This window comes from Mus caroli, chromosome 6 (genome assembly GCF_900094665.2).
Source record: "Mus caroli chromosome 6, CAROLI_EIJ_v1.1, whole genome shotgun sequence".
Lineage (NCBI taxonomy): Eukaryota > Metazoa > Chordata > Mammalia > Rodentia > Muridae > Mus > Mus caroli.
The window spans coordinates 133,138,007-133,156,611 of NC_034575.1; the positions used below are offsets into that span (position 1 = coordinate 133,138,007).

General features: G+C 44.9%; 1 protein-coding gene across 1 annotated transcript in view; it reads right to left on the bottom strand.

The window, feature by feature from the left end:
• Hebp1 (heme binding protein 1) overlaps positions 1–12,347 on the bottom strand; it is a 32,814-nt gene extending 20,467 nt beyond the window's left edge. The window contains exon 1 of the mRNA XM_021164994.2: positions 12,152–12,347. Within this exon, the coding sequence (XP_021020653.1) occupies positions 12,152–12,229 (78 nt within the window). The 5' untranslated portion in view covers positions 12,230–12,347. The remainder of the gene's footprint in view (positions 1–12,151) is intronic.
• Between the last annotated feature and the right edge of the window lie 6,258 nt (positions 12,348–18,605).

The following is an 18,605-nucleotide window of genomic DNA, read 5'->3' on the forward strand; positions in this document are numbered from 1 at the left end:
TAGGGAAGTGGGGGGCGCTATGGGGGACTTTTGGGATAGCATTGGAAATGTAATTGAGGAAAATATGTAATAAAAATATTAAAAATCAAAAAAAAAAGAAATAGACTCTGAGATTTTTGTAAGTGTAGATTATCAAAAGACAGTTTTAAAAATCTCATAGGAAGGGATAGTGCACATCTGTAACTATAGCACTTGGGGGGCGGAGGCAGAATAGGAGTTCAAAGTTATCCTCAGCTACATAAGTGGAAGGCCAGCCTGGGCTACATGACATGTTGTCTCAAAGCAAACCACTGCCAACCAAGCAACCAAAGTAATCCTGTAATTGATATTCTGAGGGGGACAGGGAAGCTATTGTACCCCCAGAATACTAGAAACACTACAAAAATGGAACACCAAGAGATCAAAAAAGCTTTTGGAGATTACAAAGAAAGAAAGAAAGAAAGAAAGAAAGAAAGAAAGAAAGAAAGAAAGAAAGAAAGAAAGAAAGAAAGAAAGAAGTATTGGGTGCTGGAGAGCTGGCTCAGAAGTGAAGAGTGTGCAGTGCTCTTGCAAAGGACCTAAGTTCAGTTCCCAGCACCCATGTTGGGCAGCTCTCTGTAATTACAGGTCCAGGGCATCCAATACCTCTGAATCCTAGGGTACCCCAATTCTTGTCCACAAATACATGAATTTAAAAATTAATCTTTTAAAAGTATGCTAACAGTTATGAAGAAAATTCCTAGAAAGGTTAGAAGACAACGTTGCTGGGAGAAAGGCAAGAAAAGAAGAAGAAATTAGGAAAAGACAATAAGGGAGCTAGCAAAAGCATAAGCGAAGGCACAGTAGCATCTGCCCCTAAACCCAGCACTTAGGAGGTGGAGACAGAAGGATCAAGAGTTCTAGACCAGCCTGGGCTACATGAGATCCTGTCTCAAAAAGCAAAATAATAATTAAATAAAATCAAACCAAAAAAATAACAAACACTCCCCCCATGCTCCTCTGTACCAAATACACCTACCAAAGAAGCTACAAAGATGAAGAGGAAGAGGAGGTAGGGGACAGGTGGTGGCAGTGGCAGCCAAATGACAAATGACAGCATATGCTGGCAAGGATAAGGGTGCAGGGAAAGAGGAACCATTTACACTGCTGATAGAATGTGGAGAGGCTCAGCGACTATGGAAGAACTAAAGCCAGAATGGCCACAGGACCCAGCTGCATTGTTCCTGGGAATGTACCCGACGGAACCCAGGTCTGCACGCCACAGGGCTCCACACACCCATGCTTATGACTGTGTTATTCACAACAACCAACACATGGAGCCAGGCTAGACGCCTCCCAACAGATCAGTGGGTACAGACCGTGTGATTCAGACACAAGTCTTGTTTAGCTGTAAGTATGAGGGAAACAACAACGCTTGCAGGAAAGTGTTTGGGACAGGAGAGCACCATGCTGAGTGAGATAATGCAGACTCAGAGACAGATACCATGTTTCCTCATGGGCAACATCTAAATTTAAGTGTAACAGACTATATGCTCAGGTGACTGGCCTGTGGACTCTGAGAGGGGAGGAAGAGGTCTAAAGGGAGGGTGAAGGAGAGTGAGAACAGGAACCTTGTTTGCTTTCATATAGAATCCAGATTTAATCGTGCACACACACACATGCACACACACATACAAAGGACAAGAAAGCTGAAGGGGAACTATGTGGAGAGCCCTGGGGGGGGGGGGGAGTAGGAGTCAAATAAGAACAAAGTGTTCTTATTTATAGCTAGAGATACGATGAAACTCTCCAGTGAGGCTTATCATCATGTGGCTCAGCAGGTAAAGGCACTTGTCACGGAGCCTGATGACTGAGGTTCAATTCCCAGGTGCTGTGTGGTGGAAGGTGAGGTCCAACTTCTGCAAGTTGTCCCCTGATTGTCACATGTGTGCCACAGTGTGTTCACTCACACAAATGAACACATGTACACACACACACACACACACACACACACAAGTAAGTAAATAAATAAATGAATAACCAAAAATGCACAGGAGATCCAACTTTTGGGAGATGCCAGGAAAGCAAAGAAAAACACGGAAAGGAGAAAATAAACAAATAATGCATTAATAGCAACAATCTCCTGGAAACTGAAAATCCCAATGACAACCTTGTTCTAGAAGCATGGCTGTGATTTGTTAGAGGGCTGGGATCCAGCTCTGAAGTAGAGCGCTGACTTACTGTCGGGGAAGCCCTCGGCTACATCCCCAGCACCACCAGGGGAAAGAAGTACTTCTGTCCAACAGCTTCTAGACACAACACTACCGCAGACCTGTTACTCAACACTACCAAATCCCTCTGTTTATTCTAGTGTCAAGAGGGAGCCTGGTGCCCTTGACGAGTGTGTGTGTGTGTTTGTATGTGGAGTGGTGCTGTGTGGTATGTCATGATGTGTGTGTGTATGTGTGTGTCTGAGTGTGTGTGTTTAGAAGGTCTGCCACCAAGCCACCCCCTCTTTCTCTCTTTGTGTATTTATTTCTTTTGGGGATGGGGATGAAGATGGGACCTTGTAGAAGTTACCATAAATTTGTGGGGTCCCATTAGAGTTGCCATGATACTGAAGAAATGGGGGTCCCTTCTTGGGGTTCTTAGACTCATTAATAAAAGAACTTAAAAACAGGGTCAAAGGAAAGCCTTTCAGAGCTAAACCAACCAACCAACCCAGGCCAGGTGAGCTGCCTAGGGGAGAAAGAGGAAAGAATGAGGGTCTGACTGACACTGCTGACATGGAGGAGAGAGGAAAGAGCGAGCTGTTGGACTGACACTGACATGGAGGCCATCCCCATGGAGGGGAGGGGAGCTTTGAGAAAGTGAGTCCTGAGGTGTCAGGGGGGAAGGAAGACATGGTGTGCTTTTCTGAGTAAACCAGGAAAGTAGGCAGGCTTGACTGCAGCTCTGTACACTACTGAGGGCTGGAAGTCTGGGAAGGAAAGGTATGGCATTATCTCATGCAATGGATAACTATTCCTCCATCCTCTTTATGGCAACCCGCCTTCCTGAGGATGCCCCCTTGGTGGGGTGACTAGCCTGCCCAACTGCAGTAGCTCTGAAGGGGGCAGATGAAGGTATGGCTCCATCTAGGGGCAGATCCCACTTTCCCTCAGTGGGCCTCCGATGCTGCTCCATCAGTCCCACTGGGGAGCTGCATTCCCAGCCTCTCCCCTGATGCTGCAGCCTCTCTTTCCCACACAAAGCCTTTCTCCACTAAGGTCTGTCCTTTGTACCCAGCCTCCATCTCATCATAGCCATTAGTCCTCCCCTGGTGTTCAGACTCAGGACAAACATGCAGCTCTCCTTTGTCACCCTGTCCCCTCACCTTGCCGTGTGATGTTTTTCCAGATAGAGCTTTGTGTTCCTGGACATTCAGCCAGGCAGGGCTTCTCAAACCTCATTTCTGTTCCTCACCTTAAAAAAAATTACAATCCATAAAAAGAAAACCGTTTCTTTTCCTTTGTTGGAGACAGGGTTGACAGGGTTTCTCTGTGTAGCCTTGGCTGTCCTGGAACTCGCTCTGTAGACCAGGCTGACCTCAAACTCACAGAGTTCTGCCTGCTTTTGCCTCCTAAGTGCTGGGATTAAAGGTGAGCAACACCACTGGGCTGGTTTTGTTAGTTTGTTCATTTGTGCGTATTACATCTATGTGTCATGGATGTGCTTGGTGCGCAGCAGGCTAGAAAAGGGCATTGAATCCCCTGACACTCAAGTTACTGACGGTTGTGAGCCGCTAAGTGGGTGCTGGAAGTTGAACCTGGGTCCTTTGGAAGAACAGGCAGTGCTCCTCACTGCTGAGCCATCTCTCCTGCTCTGGGAAAATATTTCTATATTAGCCATTCTATGTATGTGGCTGAACCAAAATTCTGCAACACTAACACATGACCCTGAGGGAGGGGCACAAGTTAATTTTTCTCTTTCTACTCTTTTCCCCTCTTCTGGTTGAGAGAATCTTATCTCAATGCACTGAAAGTAAATCTCTCATGATTTTACTGTCTGGAAATGGGACACTGTTGGGGTTGAAAAATAAAGTCTTTGTGGACAAGAACAAAGCCGCACAGTTTTCTATGATCGAGCCCACCAGTTGTTTATTAGATGAGGGCTATTTCTCCTTAGGTGATTATGAAAACGAGGCACATGACTGGGAACCTGGCTGGCTCAGGTTTATCTAACAAGGTTTCCTGTAACATTCCATATGGAAGATTCTCACCTGGGGAAGAGACTTTGTCTTCCAGGACTCAGAGGGGGGAAGTGAATTTAGGGAGGACTGTGGGGCTGTGAGTGGCCTCTGTAGTTTGAACAAGTATGTTTAATTTCATATTTGGAATGCAAAAGAAAACCCCCGGAGGGTATGGGGGACTTTGGGGATAGCATTGGAAATGTAAATGAAGAAAATACCTAATTTAAAAGAAAAGAAAAGAAAAGAAAAGAAAATCCCTATTGTTTTGTCGTACGTATCAAAGGTGAGTAGTAAGAAAGAGGACAAGAAAGTTTTATCTTTTGAGGGGAAGGGGTGGGGAGTGGTCTCACTAGTAACTCTAGCTGGTCTGGAACTTGCTGTGCCATGATCATTCCCGGACAAAAGGCATGTACCACCACACCCAGAACCAGGAGAATTGAGTGCAAACTCCGGGTGTCAACTTGAGGTGCAGCTCGGTGGTAGAGTGCTTGCCTTGCATTCACAAAGCTCTGGGTTCAATCCCCCGCCCCCTCCCATCCCCAGCACTGTATAAACTGGCTGTGGTAGTACATGATTATAGCTTTAGCAATGGGGAAGTAGAGGGAGGAAGAACAGACATTTGAGTTCAAGGAGTTCAAGGATAGCCTGGGTTCTCTGAGATCTGTCTCAAAAGTAAATATTTCTCATGACTTGACAGTTCATGGTAGCTGGGGAAAGGGGCATCAGTTTCTTCAGTGGTGTGGCTATGCTTCTCCCATTCTGACACAGGAAAACCTATTTAAATTCAGTGGAACACGTGTGTGTGTGTGTGTGTGTGTGTGTGTGTGTGTGCGCGCACACAGAAAGAGAGACAGAGAGACAATAGACAGATACAGAGAGACATAGAGACACAGAGAGAGATAGGTACACAGAGACATAGAAACACACAGAGACAGACAGAGAGACACACAGAGACAGAAAGACAGAGAGACACACAGACACATACACACAGAGAGAAACAGGCAGGCAGATAGACACAGACACATATGCACACAGAGACAGAGAGAGACAGATAGACAGAGACAGAGAGACACACACATAGACAGAGACAGAAACACAGAGATATACAGAGAGACACACAGACATATATGCACACAGACAGAGAGAGAGTGTGGTGGTGGGGGGGTGAAAGAGACAGAGACATACAGACAGACACACAGATACACACACACAGATAGAGACAGAGACAGAAAGACAGAGAGACACACAGAAACACATCGACACATACAGAAAGAGAGACAGAGACAGAGGCACAGACAGACAGAGAGAGAGAGGGTGGGGAAGGAGAGAGAGAGGGAGAGACAGAGAGAATAAAGGAGAGCAAGGGAGATGGCTGCGGAATGAGACAAGGTAACAAGGAATATAAAGAACTAAAATTTATTATATGCATTATGAAACTGTCAAATAATTAAATAATAAAATAAATAGAGAAAGCCCTTTTCTATGAGACAGAAATTGCATCAAACTAAGAATCAAGGGGTAGCTGGTCCATCACACTGAGGACCACTATGAGGCTTTAAGACTGGCATGTGCAAACTGCCTTCCGTAGCAGTGGGTATGCTACAGCAGAACGCTCCACAGCACCTTTTTCTTTGAGATCCTTCTCACCCTGGGATTCTGCTACTTGTAATGTTTTAACTTCTCAAAACCTGACTGTGAATCACAGAGGTTCAGAGTTGCAAATGGTTTTCAGGTTCATCTAACTACATTTCCCCGCAAGGAAGTGAAGACTCAGACAGACTGGATTACCCAAGAAGACCCAGTCTAAGTTGCTAAGAGGCGAAACAGGAAATAGAATTCTGCTCCCGACCTCTGCTCTAATCTTGTTGCAGGACTCCAGGGTTTGGGGGATGCACCCAGCTTTTTGCTTCTCTTTAGTCACCATGTGTGTTATTTGGAATAGACATTTATATGTTGGCAACAAATTCTAAACACAGCCTCAAAATTCATTTCTTTTAGTTGACTTCTGTAACAAATGGGGGCACTCATGGCAAATTACTGGAAAAGAGACAGCTGATTATTTGGATTTTCTCAGGTGTGTGTGTGTGTATGTGTGTGTGTGTACAATTTATCAGGATATCATTTATCAGGATCTAACTACCTTTAAAATTTTTATATGTATGAGCGATCATAAGAATAATATATATCATGCATATGTACATGATATATATTATGCAATATATATATAAAGAAAAAGAAAAGGGCCTTCTTTATTTCATCATTCATATATATATATATATATATGAATATGAGTATACACACACACATACACATACCCCAGATGCATCCCTGGTTCCCAGAGGTAAGAAGAGGGCATCAGATCCCCTTAAACTTGAGTTATGGATGCTCGTGGACCATCATATGGAAGCTAGGAACTGAACCAGGCTCTCAAGAACAGCTACTGCTTTCAACCATTGAGCCCCTACAGGCCCCTTCCTTGTTAGTGTTTTGAGACAGGGTCTCTCTCATTGGTTTAGAAGTCAGTAAGTATGCGTAGGCAGGCCTGCCAGTGAATCCCACAGATCCTCCTGGTTTTTTCTCCCCAGTGTTGGCATCACAAGCCTGTGCTACCAAGCCCAGCTTTTTGTTTATTTGCTTGTTGGTTTGTTTCACATGGGTTCAGGGATGGATCATAGGTCATCACGTTTGCAAGGCAAACAAGAGGATGACAACAGAGTCATCTTCCCAGCTCAGGCCGTGATTTCTGATATCAGGAAAGACTGGACCTAGCACAGGGGAGCCTGGGTGGAACTCACTATGTAGCTCAGGTGGCCTTTGAACTATTATAATTCTGCCTCGGTATCCGAAATGCTTCCAATAAAGACGATGCACTACTTCTCCTGGCTGCAAACAGTTTTTCTAAAGTGTATCAAAATGCTGATGGTTAGAAGAGGGGATTATCAGAGACACCAAGAACAGTACGGTGGGGGCTAGAGACATGGCTCAGCTCAACTCAGGGCTTGGGTGCCCTTCCAGAGGACCCGGGTTTGGTTTCCAGCACCCACATGGTAGCTTACAATGGTCTGTATCTCCAGTCTGCAAGCACTGCATACTCGTGGTGCACAGACATGCATTTATGCATAACATATCCATACACACAAAAATAAAAATAAATAGATTCTCAAAGCAGTTTTTTTTTTTTTGGCTAAAGAACAGTAGTACCATGATGAAGAATGTGAGCAGATCACTGTGGTTGGAGCAGACTGTCAAGAAGGATATGGCAAGATAAGAGGGCAGACAAAGACACCAACAGAAGCCTCAGTGTTGTAGGAGTTGGTTTTCGTAGTCTTGAGCCCAGTGATGGTGATCTGAGGCCTCGATGGTTCTTATTACTCTAAATTAATTCAACTGCTTTCAGTGATGGATCACAGGCTTGTGTGGGTGGGTGTGTCTGAGGTTCCAGGGAAGGGTCTGTAAGTCAGCGTCAACCTTGAGGCTGAACTCTTATTATCCTACCCCTTCCTCCCGAGTAACCTCACCTCTCTTCAAACTCCAAAGGCTAGATACTTCTATATAAGTAAAATATAAGTAAATAAAAGGGCTCCTTGCTGGGCTTTTCCTCTGACCCTGTCGGATAAGCAAATGACCCACGGGGCAGCTGGCCAGAAGGAAGCTGATGCTGAGAAACAGGAATAAATACAGGAGAGTAAGGCCCCAAATGGGTTGGGGTGGGTGAGAAAGCCCGTGTAGAGCTTCCGCATAGATCTCATTGTCCAGCAGTCCACTGTCTAATCCATCACTGCTGAGTTCTCATGGTACTAATTTATTTTCCTTTCTGTGCATGGATGCATATCCCTGAGTGTATGTGTGTGCACCATATTTGAAGGAACCCTTGGAGGTCAGTAGGTGTCAGAGCCTTCAGACCTGGAGTTATAGGAGGATGCGAGCTGCCATGTGGGTCTTGGGAATCAACTTTGGGTCCTCTGCAAAAGCAGTGAGAGGTCTTAACTGCTGAGCTGTCTCTCAACCCACTACTGATTCCTTAACTGACCTAGACGACTTAAGTGTCACCTAGCTTCTCCTGGGCCTGCCAACTGAACCAGAGCACTCCCATGTCACACTGTTATTGCTTTCCTTCTCCTCCTCTCCTGAGACAAGATGCCACTCTGTGTGCCAGCAGGCTAACCTCAAACACACGGTGATCCTCCTGCCTCAGCCTCATGGGAGCTGGGATTACAGGTGGGAGCCATGTCAGGTTCCTGTTGTTTCCTTTGATGCCCACGATGCTCCCACTCATTGCTGTTGCTTCCTCTGCCTGGAAGATATTTCTGCTGCCCCTGTACGCCATCAGATGAGTCCTACTCATGGAACAGGTCCTCGTATCTGGAATTCACCCCCTCAGGGGGGGCACCTATCTAAAACAAATTTCCTGGGATAGCTTGCTAGGAGGAATTTGTGTTAATGAAACACTTCTTGTAACTATAATGACATAGTAATATGTTTAAGCTTACCCCTAGCCATAAGTCTGAATCAGGACTGTATCTAGAACCACAACTTGCATGTTGTTGATGCTCTATAAACACTTTCCTTCCTTCCTTCCTTCCTTCCTTCCTTCCTTCCTTCCTTCCTTCCTTCCTTCCTTCCTTCCTTCCTTCCTTTCCTTTTGGGAAGGAGGGCCATAGATTTAATCTAATTTATTGCTAAGGACCGCTATAGTGACTGCTTAATTACAGGCATGAGACCCTGGACAATAACGGCTCTCGGGGGAAGCCAGCTCAGGTCTTTTGTGGGTACTACTTGTCCACGGCATCAGTGCTCACACCTGCCATCTGCATCACTGGACCACTGTGAAGAGTTAAGTGTAGAAGATGAACATTAACTGGGTGTGGTGGGACATGCCTATAATCCCAGCACTGGGAGGCTCAGCCTGGCGCTCCATGACACTTTGTCTCACAAAACCAACACTCCAAAGAAAAATGAATGAATGAATGAATGAATGAATGAATATGGATGTAAGACAGGCATGGTTGTGTGCGCCATTCCGAGTACCTAGTGGGTGGAGGTGGGAGGATCAAGTGTTCAATCTGGGCTATAGGAGATCCTATTTCGTAAAAATGGAAAGCAAAAGCAGAAAGACAGGAAGAGAGAGAGAGAAAGAAGGAAAGAAAGAAAAATGGATGCTGTCTAGAAAACCATCAGTTCTGTCCAGAGCTCTATATGGATGTATTATCTAAGTGGAACCAGCCACCTGTGTGAACAGTGCTGATTCACAACATCAATTACACCAGAGTGTTCTCCTGATCCGTGGAACACAACAGCAGCCGTCCTCTCCCCCACCTCCCAGTGGCTGAGGCTCTCAAGAGCCAATTATTTCACAATTGGTGCAAACTGGGTGAGGGTAAAACTCCAAAGGCCTTACAAGAATGTCTCTTGCTCTGGGCTATTCAAGTCCTCTTAAGGTCATTTTGTTTTTTGATTTTCAGGCTACTTGTAGTCCACACGATGACGTTTAGAAGGCTGCTTTCTGATAACAAGCAACTGTTAAGAAGACTTTCTATGCATTGCTGTTCCTTGAAACACTTAACGTGAATTCAGTCATCCTACGCTGCCTCCAACAAGCCCATGGTGTTAGTGCTTCAGCCTTCATCTTTAGAGCTATTGGGGAGTAAGAGGTTAGGTACCACGTCCAGGTCACAGTGGACGGCAGATGGTGGGGCCAGGACTCAAACCCAGGCTGTTGGTCTGGACATATTTGCATAGGTTGGGCCGAATGACATCAGTCATTCCTATCAGCCCTGTCCCAAGCATTCTCAAGACCCACCCAACTTAGCACAGAGGGCTCCCCATCCCTCCCTCCCTGAGCAATGAAGATCCTGATAAGGTTGGACTGGAATCAGTCTTGAACACATGGATATTGTGAAGCCTGCCTGGCACGGGGCCCCTGAAGTGTGCCTTCTACCTGCCAGGGGTGTAGGTGGCAGAATCTGACCTAGACTCTTTGTAGGACAAAGCAGATGAGAGAGAGAGAGAGAGAGAGAGAGAGAGAGAGAGAGAGAGAGAGAGAGAGAGAGAGATATTCTCCTTAGAATTGCAACAGCCCACCCAACTCTATGTAAAAACCAAAGCTTACACTTATCTTTGAATATTTAATAACTTGTCAGAGAGAGTGTTCTTTCCCCTTTATGGTTGAAGAACTTGGGGGCTAGGGTCTCTGAGATGTTAAACAACTTACTTACAACCCTCCTGCCTCCACTTCTGAGTGCTGGGATTGCAGCCATGCCTGGTTTAATAAACACTTACGAGGTAACTACTAACTACACTATAAGTCTTTCAGCAGGCACCTCGCACTTTGGTGTGAGCTGCCTGCTCTGGAGGCTGGGACTTGAACTCATGTCCCCTACAAGAGCAGTGTACACTCTTAGCCGCTGAGCCGTTTCCCCGGCCCCACAGTGTGTATTTCTTATTTGCTCATTGGCTATGGGAGCCTAAGCTTCACAAAGGCAGAACTGTGACATAGACTCACCTACTCTGCTGCTATAGAGCTCCAGCTTGGAACTCACACGGAGCCCACTCTGGCCTCAAACTTGTGGCAATCCTCCTGCCTCTGCCTCTTGAGTTCTGGGATGGCAGACATGAACCACTGTATCTAGTTTGGTTTTGTCCACTCTTAATCCTCATTTTCCAGCCCCACGGCCTGCACAAAAAGTGCTACTTGTTAATTAATCTTTAATTGGGGGATTTCTTACAGAGAACTTGGGTATCTGGAGTTCCTTAAAGATTTGGCAACACTAGTCCTGGGGGAAGTTCAACTTTCAGCACGCTGCAGTTGCCACCAGGCTGTATAATCTAACCAGCCCATTTCACTCCTTTTCATTATCTGTCTTTGAACTCGTTCGTGTCCCTGCGTGATCAGGGCTTCAATTGCTTGTTCTACACACAACTGAGGAGCCTCTGAGAGGGGGAAGGATGGCTTGACAGAACTCTGGAGGGCTGAGTCTAGACTAAAGTTGAGTTGTGGGCTTTGTGTGAGGTTCAGTGTAGTAGGTTCCAGACCTTGGGCCCCAGGTAACGCGGGCCTTTTATCCAGAATCATTATAATAAGAGAGTGTCCTGAGATAAAATATATGTCAGGCTGAGGGAGCAGATGAGTTGCAAAATACTCGGCTTGGTCTGCACAAGGCTCTAGGTTTGATTCCCAATATTAATCAATCAATAATCAAATTATTCAAGATTACCTTCAAGATTATACCCGAGTACCCAAACTCCTAACTTTCATGAAAGCTGACTGGATGTCCCGATGCCCACTCCGGTGCCTATGCAAATTTGGTAGAACAAGGTGATTATGCTTCCTCACTCACTCCATGAATCCAGCACTAGCAGTTGTGTACATCAGAAGCAACCGTGCAGCTCTGAGCCTTTGCACAGGCACTTGCCTGGGAACTCCCACACAAGCGGAGCTGAGCAGCCCACAGGTTGAAGAGCCCCTTATGGCTCCCTAGCAGATACGCCTGCTGCATCCATGCGTCTCTCACAAAATTGTTCAGAATGTAGCCAGGCGTAGTGGGTCATGCCTGTAATCCCAACTCTGGGAAGGCTGAAGTGGGAGGAATATTGCGACAGAATTCGAGGCTAATCTAGGTTACACAGCCAGTGTCAGATTAGCCTGGGACAGAGTGGGTCTCTGCCCTAAGAGGGGGAAAAAGTTCAGACGGTTTGGAATGCTTAAATGGACAGATGCACGCAACAGGCAGTGTCCCACTCGCCAAGATGGATCCTTTTCCGCGTCAGTGGTCTGGCTGAGCCAGACTGCTCTCTCCCCTCCTTCCCAGAGCAAGCGCCCGGCAGTACAGGGCGGCCCCATCCGGAATGCAGCTTCGGTCACAGTCCCACCCATGGCCCCGCGGCACCAGTTTCAGCCCCGGCCAGGGTGGGGACGGCCGCGCAGAGTCCTCCTTCAGGTCCTCTACAGCCCTGCCGGCCTACCTTGCCCCCGGTGCTTAGAACCTGCCAAGGCCACGTTTCCACGCTCCCGAACAGTGAGTTCCTGATCATGCCCAACATGGTGACGCCGTGGGGTCTGGCCGATCGAGCGTACACTCACTGGCAGTAAGGTCCACAGGGCGAGGGGCAGTGAGCGCGTGAGTAGACAGGCGACTGGGGCGGAGCTGCGGCGGTCTCCGCCCACTGGGCGACACCGGGCGTGGCCTGAGCAGGGTCCCCAAGACTCCACCCACCTGAGCCCAGTCTCCTGGGTGCGGAGCCGGTTCAAGCCCTTAGCACCTCACTTTGTGTATACTTTCCTTAGTCACCCTCTTCCTACCTCACTGCCTCTCACAGATGATTAAAAACAAACCGTGTTCGTTCTTTTGTGACAGGGTCCTGCTATGCAGCCTACGCTGGCCTGAGGATCACTCTGCTTCAGCTTTGGAGCGCTGGGCTTGCAAGTGATCACTGTCACTTCTGGCTTCATCTTCTAAGGGGATGGAAGCCACTCTTAACCAGTTTCTTACCATTTTCTTTTTTAACTTTGTCTTTTTAGTTTGTTGGGCAGGGTCTCAGTATCGTCCGGTTGTTGGGCAGGGTCTCAGTATCGTCCAGGCTGACCCGGAACTCACTATTGTAAACAGGGTGTCTGGGAACTCTGCAGTCTTCCTGTCTCAGCTTCCCCGGAGAGCTGAGACATAGAGCGCGTCACCATAACAAGCTCTACAATGCATTTAAAAATGGTTTTACTTTAAGGTGTGTGTGCGCACACTAGTGCGTTGTATTCCCCTTGGAGTCAGTATCACAGGAGGTCCCAAAGGTGGGTGCTGGGAACCGAACTCAGATCCTCTGTGAAGGCAGTGTGTGTCTTTAACAGCTGAGCCATCCCTCCAGTCCCAACAGTGTATTAATCACAAGTTTCACACTACTTGCCCAAACAACAGCTCGTTCAGTCCCCTTATAACCTAACCGTTTTTGTCAGGATTTATTTTACTTGAGTGTTTGTTTCTTGCCAAGTACTTTGTAAATGTTACCTGTACTCTAGTACACTCTAGGATCACTAATATACACACATCACATAGCCTAGTATCACAGATATTATTAGGGTACTAGATACTAAATCTACACACATCACACAGTCCTAGTATCACAGTTGTACATGTACCCATCTTACGGGGGTGGGGAGGTTGAGGGAATGGTACAAAGATACTGAATAGGAGCAAAGTGCATATGCAAATGATATACATAAACTGTCATAGTGAAGCCCATTGTTTTATATGCTATCTGTCCTGGTCAACTTGACACAAAAAAGTGTTATTTGAGAAGAGGAACCTCTGTAGAGAGCTTGTCTGTATTAGATTGCCTGTCAGCAAGTCTGTGGGGCAATTTCTTGATTAATGACTGAGATGGGAGGGTCCATTCCACTGTGAATGGTATTGCCCCATGGCAGGCAGTTCCGAGTTGTTAAGAAAGTAGGTTGAGCAAGAAGACCTGAGGAGCAAGTCACTAAACAGGACTTCCCCATGGGGTCTGCTTCAGTTCCCACCCCTGGGTCCCTGCCTTAAGTGATGGAATGTGACTGTGTATCCATTGTGTCCAGGTGCATTTTAAAAAAACAATAAACCTTTCCCTCCCAGAGTTGCCTTTGGTCATAACAACATATTATTATTAACATAAAAATTTATATATTATATATTAATATTTTACACAATATTGTACATATTATATGTTACATATAATTAATAATAAGTTGTTATTATTATAATACCAATATAGTGACAAAAGCAGAGGGAGAAAAAGAGGAAGCCTGAATAAAAAAAAAAAAACAGGTTTTCCAAACCACTGAAAGCTCGTGGTTTATAACATCCCCCTGACCCCGCAGGAATGGACCCTCTTTTACTCTTCATATCCGGCTTCTCTGAAAGGCCACTTGAAACCCCGTGTCTTTATGACCAGTGGAACAGGTGCCTCTTTGTTCTAATGTCCTGCCCATATGACATTTGTTCGTGTACCTTGAACCTGATGGCTGAAATGGCTTAGGTTGGCTGCTACTGAGCTGTAATCTGAATTGGAATTGTCCATTGTGTGCAGCTGCTGAGGCAGCAAATATGTGTCTCCTTGATGAAGGGAAGTGGAGCCTGAGCTAGGCAGAAGTCTCAGCCATGGTCATAACGATGTCCTCAAGTCTGGTGGGAAGAAATACTCACATTATTAACTGCATATGAAAAGGGGGCTTTCCCATAGCTTCATTACAGATGCCTTCACTGGTGTATAATAAGTGGCTGCTTAATTAGTTCATCCTTTGTTTCTTGACTCTAAAATGCCATTTATATTAAGAGGCACTATTTTTATGTACCTTCAAGAAAGAAACAAAATGTTACTGAAGAAGAACTATGCTGGGGCTGGCAAGGTGGCTCAGTGGGTAAGAGCACTGACTGCTCTTCTTGAAGGTCCCGAGTTCAAATCCCAGCAACCACATGGTGGCTCACAACCACCTGTAATGAGATCTGATGCCTTCTTCTGGTGCATCTGAAGTCAACTACAGTGTGCTTATGTATAATAATAAATAAATCTTTAGGCCGGAGCAAGCAAAGACTGAGCGAGCAGGGCTGACCGGAGTGAGCCGAGGTCCTAAAAATTCAATTCCCAGCAACCACATGAAGGCTCACAACCATCTGTAGAGCTGAGCTCAGCCGTATGTGAGATAAGGTGAGCAAAGACGGTTAGGTTACAGGGTTATGTGGGTTGATCTTGACTTTTTTTTCTAATTTAATAACCTACTTTATTCAGAGCATCTGACAATTTATACCTTGAGAGTTAAGCGAAGCCACATGATTAAAGTGTTCAATCACAAGAGCAAGCCATATGTGACAGAGAAGTCTCACATGGAAAAAAAGGTTTTCTATAGATGTATATGAATAAGTAACAATAGCCAGTTTTAATAAATAACCTATATTTAATAAATAATCTAAACAACATGAATTCACCCCTTTCTATCCACTCCACCTGGGAGGGGCAGGAAAGCATAATCCAAGAACAACTCCATGTTCTTGAAGAATCTGGGATCACAAGACTCTTGTTTTCTTGGAGTGTTCTCACATGTGCTCAGAAATCTTACACACTCCATTCTTGGAGCATGTTCCCACATCTCCCCCTTCCTTATTTCTTAAAACTAGGATATGCAAAGTGGTTTTGAGATTTACATACATCAAATTGTCATCTGATTCATAGAAGTATGGTGTATAATACTCTGCCACCAAGAACAGGGAACAAACCATGTTTAGTACTATCGTTTATATTGTCATATGGTTCTGAAAAATCAATATAATACAATAGTTTGAGAAAGAGGCCCATATGGTTAGTAATCTGGTATCTTGTAAAACATAAGCCTGTATGTGCCTTTTATAGGAATATAAATGTTATGATATCCTATTCAAATAGGAAGGGATTCAAATCCCATATAAAAATTAAACACTGTCCCTTCTTCAGAAGGGTGAATGATGCTATTACAGTCCCAAGGTCCAGTTGTAAATGCAGAATCACTAGTGAATACATCAGGAGCTGAATCCATCCAACTGCAAGTTGAAGCAAAGAAGATGAAAAGCATTAGATCAAGAGACATGTTCAGAGGTACTCTGCACAGATGCACAGATCAAAGTAACTAGCATTGCCAGAAAAACAACAACAACAACAACAAAAAACAAAACAAAAAAAAAAAAACAAACCGAGTCTCCCAACCAAAAAAAGCCCAGGACCAGATGGGTTTAGTGCAGAGTTCTATCAGACCTTCAAAGAAGATCTAATTCCAGTTCTTCACAAACTATTCCACAAAATAGAAGCAGAAGGTACTCTACCCAACTCATTCTATGAAGCCACAATTACTCTGATACCTAAACCACAGAAAGACCCAACAAAGATAGAGAACTTCAGACCAATTTCCCTTATGAATATTGATGCAAAAATACTCAATAAAATTCTTGCTAACCGAATCTAAGAACACATCAAAATAATCATCCATCCTGACCAAGTAGGTTTCATTCCAGGGATGCAGGGATGGTTTAATATATGGAAATCCATCAATGTAATACACTATGTAAACAAACTCAAAGACCAAAACCACATGATCATCTCGTTAGATGTGGAGAAAGCATTTGACAAAATCCAACACCCATTCATGATAAAAGGCTTGGAAAGATGAGGAATTCAAGGCCCATACCTAAACATGATAAAAGCAATCTACAGCAAACCAGTAGCCAACATCAAAGTAAATGGTGAGAAGCTGGAAGCAATCCCACTAAAATCAAGGATTAGATAAGGCTGCCCACTTTCTCCATACCTATTCAACATAGTATTTGAAGTCCTAGCCAGAGCAATTTGACAACAAAAGGAGATCAAGGGGATACAAATTGGAAAGGAAGAAGTCAAAATATCACTTGTTGCAGATGATATGTTANTATATATAAGTGACCCTAAAAATTCCACCAGAGAACTCCTAAACCTGATAAACAGTTTCAGTGAAGTATCTGGATATAAAATTAACTCAAACAAGTCAATGGCCTTTCTCTACACGAAGGATAAAAAGTCTGAGAAAGAAATTAGGGAAACAACACCCTTCACAATAGTCACAAATAATATAAAATACCTTGGCGTGAATTTAACTAAGGAAGTGAAAGATCTATATGATAAGAACTTCAAGTCTTGTGTTGTAAGACCGAGAATCGACAAATGGGACCTCATAAAATTGCAAAGCTTCTGTAATGCAAAAGACATCGTCAATAAGAAAAAAAGGCCACCAACAGATTGGGAAAGGATCTTTACCTATCCCAAATCAGATAGGGGACTAATATCCAATATATAAAAAGAACTCAAGAAGGTGGACTCCAGAAAATCAAATAACCCCATTAAAAAATGGGGCTCAGAGCTAAACAAAGAATTCTCACCTGAGGAATACCGAATGGCTGAGAAGCACCTGAAAAAATGTTCAGCATCTTTAATCATCAGGTAAATGCAAATCAAAGCAACCCTGAGATTCCACCTCACACCAGTCAGAATGGCTCAGATCAAAAATTCAAGTGACAGCAGATGCTGGCAAGGATGTGGAGAAAGAGGAACACTCCTCCATTGTTGGTGGGATTGCAAGCTTGTAGAACCACTCTGGAAATCACTCTGGCGGTTCCTCAGAAAATTGGACATAGTACTACTGGAGGATCCGGCAATACCTCTCCTGGGTATATACCCAGAAGATGTTCCAACTGGTAAGAAGGACACATGCTCCACTATGTTCATAGNAGCCTTATTTATAATAGCCAGAAGCTGGAAAGAACCCAGATGNCCCTCAACAGAGGAATGGATACAGAAAATGTGGTACATTTANACAATGGAGTACTACTCAGCTATTAAAAAGAATGAATTTATGAAATTCCTAGGCAAATGGATGGACCTGGAGGACATCATCCTGAGTGAAGTAACCCAATCTCAAAAGAACTCACATGATATGTACTCACTGATAAGTGGAATTAGCCCAGAAACTGAGAATACCCAAGATACAAGATACAAAACACATGCAAAACACATGAAACTCAAGAAGAACGAAGACCAAAATGTGGACACTTTGCCCCTTCTTAGAATTGGGAACAAAACACCCATGGAAAGAGTTGCAGAGACAAAGTTTGGAGCTGAGACGAAAGGATGGACCATTTAGAGACTGCCACACCCAGGGATCTATCCCATAACCAGCCTCCAAACGCTGACACCATTGCATACACTAGCAAGATTTTTCTGAAAGGACCCAGATATAGTCTCTTGTGAGGCTATGCTGGGGCCTAGCAAACACGGAAGTGGATGCTCACAGTCAGCTATTGGATGGATCACAGGGCCCTCAATGGAGGAGCTAGAGAAAGTACCCAAGGAGCTGAAGGGGTCTGCAATCCTATAGGTGGAACAACAATATGAACTAACCAGTACCCGCAGAGCTCGGGTCTCTAGCTGCATATGAATCAGAAGAGGGCCTAGTCGGCCATCAATGGAAAGAGAGGCCCATTAGTCTTGCAAACTTTATATGCCACAGTACAGGGGAACGCCAGGGCCAAGAAGTGGGAGTGGGTGGGTAGGGGTGTGGGGGGAAGGGTATGGGGGACTTTTGGGATAGCATTGGAAATGCAAATGAAGAAAATACCTAATTAAAAAATGAAATAAAAAAAAGGTTCTCTGGTGACCCAGGGCTGTGTGTGTGTGTTCCATAGAATAACTTCTGCCTTGGCGCACAGGGCCTTAAAGTTTGCCTCAGGAGACTTCTTATATGGTTGTTATCTCCTGCCCCTTAGCTAGAGAGCTGCTCTCTTTCTGGTAACTTTCACTGCTTCCTCATCCTCTGCCTTGTCTTTGACAGCCAAGGGCAGAGGAGCCAAAGAGGAACCTACTGTATTTCAGTGGAACCCTCTGGAGTAATGGATGC